Below are 8,954 nucleotides of genomic sequence, written 5' to 3'. Positions count from 1 at the left end.
GTATACAAATAATCATAAAAAATAAATAAGAAAATATAAATTTTATTCATAATTAATAATCCACTGATATAATTGAAGAAAAAACATAAAACTTATTGAAACAAAAAATGAAATGACGACATGAATAACTGACTATCTAAACAAAAACAGAAAAAATAATAACTAAAGCAAATACTAAAAAAATCTAAATAGCAAGAAATCTAAAGCTGTCAAAAATGCTCTGGTGGATATGATTCTATTAATGATTGATTAGAACATGTTATACAAAATGTCATAGAATGAGTCTTACAAGAAAATTTATTAAATAACAACTATTTATTAAAGCGTAAATGACAAGAAAAATGTGGTACGCAGTATGAATATGAAATATGGACAACCACTATGTGCATATATAACTTCTTAAGTAACATGAGTGTTATAAACATTAATTATATTTACTTATCATAAGACAACACGCTCTAATTTTGAATAAAGTTTCTTATTATTCGGTTTTTTTTTATATAGTCTTAACATATATCATGAAATCAAGAAGGTCAATGCTCGCCAAGGAAACCCAACAATTTTATGTATAGTTGTCACTCCATTGACCCGTCGGCCCAATTGGCTAATATCCAAAAGGATTCTACCGACATCTACTTTATCACACACAAACAAACAAATTTTTCACATGAATAATATGTAAGATATATGTTATTCAATGCAATTTTGTGAAATGAAATATGTAAATTCTTACAAGTAAAGCGTAGGAAAAGAAAATATCATAATTGCAAGATCAACTCAAACACGCAGGAAAATTTACACTACGAAACTAAGACAGTTTGTTACTTCATTATGGGAAATAAATGAAACCTATAAAGGCATGATTGATAATTACATAAAATAGTTATGAATCTATTACAAATAACAATGATTAATACATCTAACTAGGATAAACATGTTCATCCTCTAATAAAAGTTCTTAATTCGATGAGGCAAAAAAACTCCAAATATGTTAGTGGTTCAATTAATATTGTCAATCAATTTCTATAAAAGTCAAATTTCAAAATTACTAGCAATAACACAATTATTAAAACTAATTATTACTAAGTTAGGTGTAAAAAAATTCTAAAATCATTGAGTCTGCTCTGGTGGAAATGATCCTATTAGTGGTTAAATAGAATCTGTTGTGAGAAATGACATAGAGTGAGTGTTAACCAGCAAATTTAATAAATAATGACTATTTATTAAAGCATAAAAGACAAAAAATAAGGCATACAATATGAAGTAGAAATATAGACAACTACTATGTGCATATATAATTTCTTAAATAACACGAGTGCTGTAAAATCAAATATTATTTACCTATCATAATAAAACATGCTTTCATTATGAATCAAGTTTCATATTATTTGATCTTTTTTATATTCATATAGTCAATTTTATTAAACATCTTGAAATTGGGAAGGTAAATATCAACCCAAGGAAACCTAGTGATTTTCTATAGAGTTACTGTCAGCTCGACTAGGCAATATCTAAAATGATTCTACCGACCTATACTCTATCACTCACAAGCATACAAATTTTTTATATGTATAATATATAAGAAATATGTTATTTCATGCAGGCTTGTAAAATGAAATGTAAGTTCATACAAGCTTAGAAATATAATATCATAATTGTAGGATCAACTAAAATATGTAGAAAATTTAGCAACAAAAATTTGAGGGAGCCGCTTACTTCATTATCAGCAATAAACAAAATAGGGCATGCAATATGACCTAGAAAAGAGAAGATTGATTATGTGTTTAAGAGAATTTGCAAGAATTATTGTATGCTTATGATCATGACTAAGAGTTACACGTGCATTTTTTTCTATAGATATCAGGTGTTTTGTTATAAATATGAATAATCAATCATTTCACACTACATGATAATATACAATTTCAATATATGCATATATATACATATAATTATATTTATATCTAGTCGGCTCACTATGATATCCTGAAACAAGGAAATGTAGGCACCAATCCCATGAAAATCCACTGATTTCTTTGAATGACCCGTCGGTCAAGCTAGTCATAACAAAAGGGTTTAATAACGACATAATAATATTATAACATTAATTATATTTCAAGAATTGCAATCACAACACAAGAAAATAACTACAAAGTGTCAACCAATATTTATAAGCAATTATGAAAACTAAAATAATGAGATTTACCACATCAAATATTTAAAGAAATACTAAATATTGAAGCCATGAAATGTGAACAGCTAAACTCGAGGTTAAGTAGGAATAAAAACAAGGCTAATTATTCATTAAATTCATTATGTGCAAAAATAGAAACATCTAAAATTATGTAAACAAGATTTAAAAGGTATGAATCACAATCCTTCAACTAATAAAGAACCTAATACAATTAACAAATGTAACATCTCTAACCAGGAAGAGTACATTTATCCATATTAAATAGCAGTTACTTACATTGATGCAACAAACGTAATATTTGTATGAATTTGACGGTTCGACTATTAATCTTACATCAATTAGAAAGTAAGATTAATCATACAGTTATTACTTAAGTATAATCTAATTAACGTTCATTATTAGGATTATTATTACAATCATTATTCTTCTTACTTCAGTATTATTATTATAATAATAATACTTATTATTATTAAAAGTAAGAATTTATGAATCAAATCAAACTTTAACTAGCAATTAAAAAATATCTTAGTTTTGATATACATTTGATAAGAATTAAAAATAGATTTCTGAAGAAATTTAATTAATAAAATTAACATATGCATAATAACATAATAACTATTAAAAACACATTTTAATCCTTCGTTTCTTAAATGACATTCCTCCTCTGCCATGATTCAGGATTCAGTAAAGCTGAACTGCGGAGGAAGGCAGGGGTTACCTCCCTCAATGGAGGAATTCAAATTTTCCCTTCTTGTTAATGTGCATTTAATTAGAAATATGATTAAGAAAATGATTAATTGCTAATGTGCCGTAATTATAGTGAAACAATTTTCTTTTTACTTTTAACCTAACTTAAAAATATGGCTAAATCTAATCGTAGAAATATGCCATTTAATTAGAGAATTTGCTTCATGTAAGCAATTTCTTAAGGAATTTGACTTAAATTAAGATATGCAAATATGTAAAGATAGAGTGTTGCCTAAGAGATGATAAACTAGAAACATCATGTCCTACATATAAATTTTTTTTTCATATCACATCAAACATATCGCTTTTAACTTCTAAGGATTGAGATGCACTCGTTCATCTTTATGTACAAACATCATAGCCTACATATAAAGATTAAAATTTGGATGTTAGATAGGTGAATACATGAAATTGTGTGGTATGTAGTAAATCTCCATATATTTTATTGTGTTTCCATTTATTATTAAAGAAACAATCATGTTCTGCTCCTCCTATGGTTTCATATATCAGTTGGTTGGGTTGTATCAATGTCCGCGACTATATGTTCATTGAGTTTAATCTTTCCTCTGAATGAATTTTTCACTCAGTTTACTCGAAGTTGTAATGTAAATGGTGAACCTTTTAAAACAACCACAAAATCCATTGAAATCTCTTCACATATTCATTCTGGAATGGGAAAGGGTTATAATAGACCACCAGATCTGATGTTTAGACGTAACCATCGGACTTGTCAAACAGTTGGCTACAAACTCAACTATGTCGCTTTTCATACTCGGTGACCAAAAAAAGCTCTTTGGATCTTGATGCATCTTATTATTTCCCAGATAAACATAATATAGAGTAGAATTTGTTTCACATTGTATCTCATACCTATGTTTTTTTCTTATTTGAACACACTCAATGCTAAAATCTCAAAGTATCATTTTGATTGATATTGAACTTAAGCTTCAATCCATTCTAAGCTTGTTCTCCAAGTAGTAGCAAGATTGTATCCCTCAACCGAGCTACAAAAATACCATTTACAAGTGTCAGCTAAACTAAAAATTGATATGTCAAGGGATTAACTCCTTTTGGTACCATCTCAAGCTAGAGTTGTTCCATCTATGGTGCTAAATCATTATCCCGAGTGATCATCCAAGATATGTTCATTGTGGATTTTTTAGCTTAATCCATCTACCACATTCACTTTTCTAGGATGGTAATGAATAATCATATTCCTTCATTAATTCAAGTCATCGCCTCTGTCACAAGCTCAATTTTTTTCCGAGTAAAAATATAATTCATGCCTTTATGATTGATGAAGACCCCACAACGAATGTTTGACTGTAAATTTACTGAAATAATAATTCTAAATAATTTTAAATTTACGATTGAATATTTCTTGCCCAAAAAGTGCCTCGAGATCTTTGTCAAATATCTCAAGATTCATGCCAAATGATGAAAATTTATTGAAGCCGTATCAAATACAAATAGAAAATAATTTTTTTTTAAAATGTTGACCAAAAAAACTCAAAATATGTAATTAGATCTTAGACAAATAAACTTCAACTCTAATCAATGAGCCACTTATCTTTTTGTAAGTAATTAATTTATTATTTTTATATTAACTTTCTCACAAATAAATTCAGGGAAATTTACACATAGCACACACAATTATTATATAAAATTTTCATAATACATGCTATTTTGGTGCTTTAAACCTATTTAAACCTATACATGTAAAGGTGTGTTTCACTTTTAAAAATGATAATAATGCTTTTTTTAATGTGACACGTAAGATATGCACACGATGTCTGTAAAAATTAGAGTTCAGGTGTGAGATATATAAATACAAAACAATTATGTTATGCATGTAAATGACGCATAAATTTAGCAGCATTCGCATACATTTATTTTAACTTTTAAAAAGTGAAATACAATTTCCATGCACAAATAAGATGCAAGAATGTAAAAATTGAAGTTTAGGTGTAATTACAAAGGAATTGAGTGCTTTGCATGTAGATCTCATAACCCTCTCTTTCATATAAGAGCTACTAATTTGTGAAATTATTTGCCAAACCTTCCTCTGAAATCTTGAATTCCCCCATGAAAAAATGCATTGCATATATAACTCTTCCATAGCATAATCACAATGTATAGAAAAACTAGATCCATATCAATCATATAACAACATCTATTTCACTCACACCAAATAAGAAGCCATAACACATCAACACAATTTTACCAAATAAAGCTTAAAATGAAAATAAATCAATTTCTCATGTAAAAGCCACAATGAATGTCAGATTAGAATAACAATTGCAAGATTATGATATATATCTGAAGGAGCTGATTAGTTTGGTTGGCTGCTTATTCCTCTCGTCTTACCCATGGCTTCTTGTTGGGAGGTGCTTTGCTTCTGGGCAAATGAAGCCTAGCATAGAGTGGTTTTGGTTCTCTTGTTGTCCTATCAAAGCCTCTCACACAAACAAAGCCTGGAAAAGACAAATATCAAATAAAAATATGCTGCAATACCTAAATAGAAGTTATGTTAGTGGCCTTTCCGCAAGAACCCACTGTGGGTGAAGGAAGCTTGTAAATGAGTCAAGTTGAGTTCGAGTCAGGGTTAATTAGAGCTCGAGTCCTCTATCTAATGTCTGGATTAAACTTGAGTTGAGCTTATAGAACAAAGCTCGAGCTTGATTCGTTCATTTATTCCCAAGCTCAGGCACAACTAGAGATTGTTGGACAAGATACGGTTGTTATTGCAAGAGCTTGTTGGATTAGATTTAATGAGACCGGCATGGATGACGTCACGGTCAGAGCTTTGTTGGCGAAAGCATCGATGGTGTTTAGCGGCATTTGGTGCAGAAAAGAAGTTTGTGAAACCAGTGCCTCAATTTAAAATTGGATTGACTAAAGCATAAAAAAATTTATGGGACTTCGGTTTTCTAATCGAGCTGGTTTGCGAGCCAACAAGTCGAATTAACTCGAGCTCAAACTCAAGCTCATAGAATATGCGAGCTATAATCCATGCTCAAGCTCATGCTCGTATATTCTATAAGTTTGAGCCAGCTCACAAGCCAGCTAAGTGAAAGTTATTGAAAGTTTGAACAAATTTAAATTAAAATTCATAAACAATATTAATGCAACGTGGAGTTAGATATTAAATGAAATAGTTAAATATTAAGTAACTTTAAATGAATTGAAGTTCAATGAAGTTAAATTTGAATTCCAATATGAAAGTAATGATATAAAGTTGTGATGACTAATTATACAATGAGATGGACCTAATTTTCAAAACCTAATTTTCAAAGTCAAAATTATGTCATGCGCCATGTGGCCTATGAAAGAATTCATCAAGTTTCTTAACAAAACAACTCCTAGTGAGATTTAAATTGATCACCGGTGGAAAAATAAAAAAAATAGAGTAGTTTCGAGAGATTTTGATAATGAGAGCGACAGGGATAGATTAAACAAAGAATGAAGTGAAAAAAAAAGTAAGAGAGAAAATTTGTTATGTGATTTAGGTAGGAAAGCAAAAAAGAGGGAGAGAACATGAGAAATAGATTAAGGAAAAAAAGCTAGAGGGAGGATTGGGTTGAACCTAAGGAAACAAGAAAATTAAAAAGAAAAAAAATTAGAGCCTTGGGAGAGGATTTGAGAGAGGGGAGAAAGAAGAGAATCATTTTAGCATGTGTTTGAATACCTTTTGAGAAGCAGTACTGAATGGGTTCTGTGGCAGTGAAACCTAATTTTAAAAAATTGCATGTCAGCAATAAACATGAATGAGAATTGAACTAAATAGAAAGATCCATCACTGCACCACCTCTAAATATTGCAGCTATTGACGTTCCGAAGTATACTGTCCTTCGTGGAAGATTCCATAGACAGCTTCGAGGAACTTGAATCGGGTTGCGACTAGAATCATGATCTGCAAAGACCTGCTGGGAAAGCCTTTTATACAGAACAATAAAGTGGAGGAGGTCCATTAATGTGGAAAATGGTCACAATTCAAGATGTTCTCATCATCAATTATTGCTTACCTCATTAGTTTGAAAATAAGTGCCATTAAGTGGAAATCTTCCTCTCATGGCAGTTCGACATGGTATCTATGCAAGATTAAACTTTCAATAAGTTGCCAAAATGGTATAAAAGAGAGCATAAGCTAGACTAATAAGATAGTTTGTAGAATTAATGTGAAAGGAACAAAAAAAGAAAAGGGGCATTAACCTACATACCACACAATTCTTATGTATTTACATATCTAACACCTAAACTTTGCTTTTTATATTTATAACACCCAAATTTTTCATATCATATAAAAAATGCTACCGTTTTAACTTCTAAAAAGTGAAATATTCCTTTACATGCATAGAGGTGGCATGTATGTAAAAATTGAAGTTTTGTGTTAGATATGTAAATACATAATAATTTAGTGGTATGTATGTAAATCTTCCAAAGAAAAAATGGCAGAAACCAAAAAAAAAATCACCTATAAACAGTAAATTTACTACAAAAAGCAGGCATGAATGAATATTTTGCCGGTTCAATAAATTTTTTTTTTTTTTGAATATGACTGTTATAGAAATATAAAGAGGTGCGCATTTCATCAATCAAATAAGAGAATTGTACGTAATGGAAAGATTTTTCAATTCATTATCACTTAATTCTGACCACCTGTACCCCGGAATCATCCGCAGATCAATAACTGGCAAAAAATTGCTAGATAAACAGATATTTCCAAAGTCATTGCTTGGTCCTACAAAGTTATGAATAACATCAATTAAATGACTTCATTTCAAAATTTCTCTTAGCCCCTCTTGCTAGTAAAATTTCATGGTTTTTAACAAACACTTAGAAAATCACCGATGCCAAAATTTTCTTGTTTTTACAAAAGATCAATCCAAGAACACGCCCTTAAAAAATTAATTCATGTAATTTACATCAAAAAGAAACACAGGAGTTGTTACCAAAAGTGTTCCTCTGACAGTTTGAGCCTCTAATTCTCTTCTACTATTACAAGCAAAGCATGTCTCTCTCTCACAGAGTAGTCCGGTCTCATGGATTTCGCAGCATGATTGTGGCGGCTCTATTGACTGCGCAGTTTCACCTGAAATTTAACACTAATAAGACTAAGAATTATTAAATTTAAAGCAGTTTTTTCATTCTTTTTTTCTTGCCTGGAGTCCATATGGCAAGGAGATATGGGGATGGATCATCAGGCTCTCTTTGATCCATCTGAAAGGCATTAAAATGATGGTTTTAATTGTATTGGTAGTAACACGTATTATATGCAAAAGAAGACGACAGGCTTGGATGCAATGGTCACGTTGTGGCTATTCTGATCAAATCACAGGTCAAACCAAGAAAATAGCCTCTTAAAGAAAGCAAAGGCTGTTGGCATCAACCCGGGACTAGACCGGCAGTTGATTGGACCCACTGATAGCACATAAATCTTATGTGGTTACATATCTCAAAACTAAACTTCATATTTACACGAATAGCACTCAATTCTTTAAAATCACATAAACAATAACTCTATTACCACTTTTTAAGACTGGAATACACCTTTTCATGCATAGGTTTAAAACACTAAAGTGTTATGTATGTAACGATGAAAGTTGACGTATAGGATAAGTAAATACATAAGAATTGTGTATAGGATATGTAAATACATAAGAATTGTGTGCTATGCATGTAAATTTTCCTTATTTTAAATAAAAATAAACATAGCTTACCCCCTCAAGAAGAAGATGTGAATCTGGAAGCTCATATCTGTGGAGTGAGACAGTCCAAATAAGTCCAAAAAAGAGACTTGTCAGGAAAGTAACTTTTTTTTTTTTTTTTGGGTACATACATACCACCCAATTACTATATTTTATGTATCTAACATCAAAGCTTTACTATTTACATTTACACCACCCAAATCTCTCTTAACGCATAAAAAATACCACAAGTTTTATTTTTAAAAAGTGAAATAAACCCTTTCATGCTTATGTAAGGTGGCATAAATAAATAAATAAATAAATATATA

At 30.3% G+C, this 8,954-nt stretch overlaps 1 protein-coding gene across 2 annotated transcripts in view; it reads right to left on the bottom strand.

Annotated features, from left to right (window-relative positions):
• Positions 1-5,025: 5,025 nt before the first annotated feature.
• The window catches only part of LOC110029560 (transcriptional activator DEMETER-like), a gene marked incomplete in the record, with an annotated part of 46,944 nt that continues 43,015 nt past the window's right edge, over positions 5,026-8,954 (bottom strand). Inside the window, 7 exon segments of one of the 2 annotated variants that reach the window (XM_020731907.1) lie at positions 5,026-5,412; positions 6,627-6,668; positions 6,747-6,861; positions 6,964-7,029; positions 7,891-8,030; positions 8,101-8,158; positions 8,659-8,695. In XM_020731907.1, coding sequence (XP_020587566.1) covers positions 5,288-5,412; positions 6,627-6,668; positions 6,747-6,861; positions 6,964-7,029; positions 7,891-8,030; positions 8,101-8,158; positions 8,659-8,695 — 583 coding nt within the window. 2 annotated transcript variants of the gene reach the window in all.

Source organism: Phalaenopsis equestris, unplaced genomic scaffold (assembly GCF_001263595.1).
Source record: "Phalaenopsis equestris unplaced genomic scaffold, ASM126359v1 Scaffold000595, whole genome shotgun sequence".
NCBI classification, from domain to species: domain Eukaryota; kingdom Viridiplantae; phylum Streptophyta; class Magnoliopsida; order Asparagales; family Orchidaceae; genus Phalaenopsis; species Phalaenopsis equestris.
Note: the sequence above shows the minus strand (reverse complement) of the source record. Positions and strands in the feature narration are given on the sequence as shown.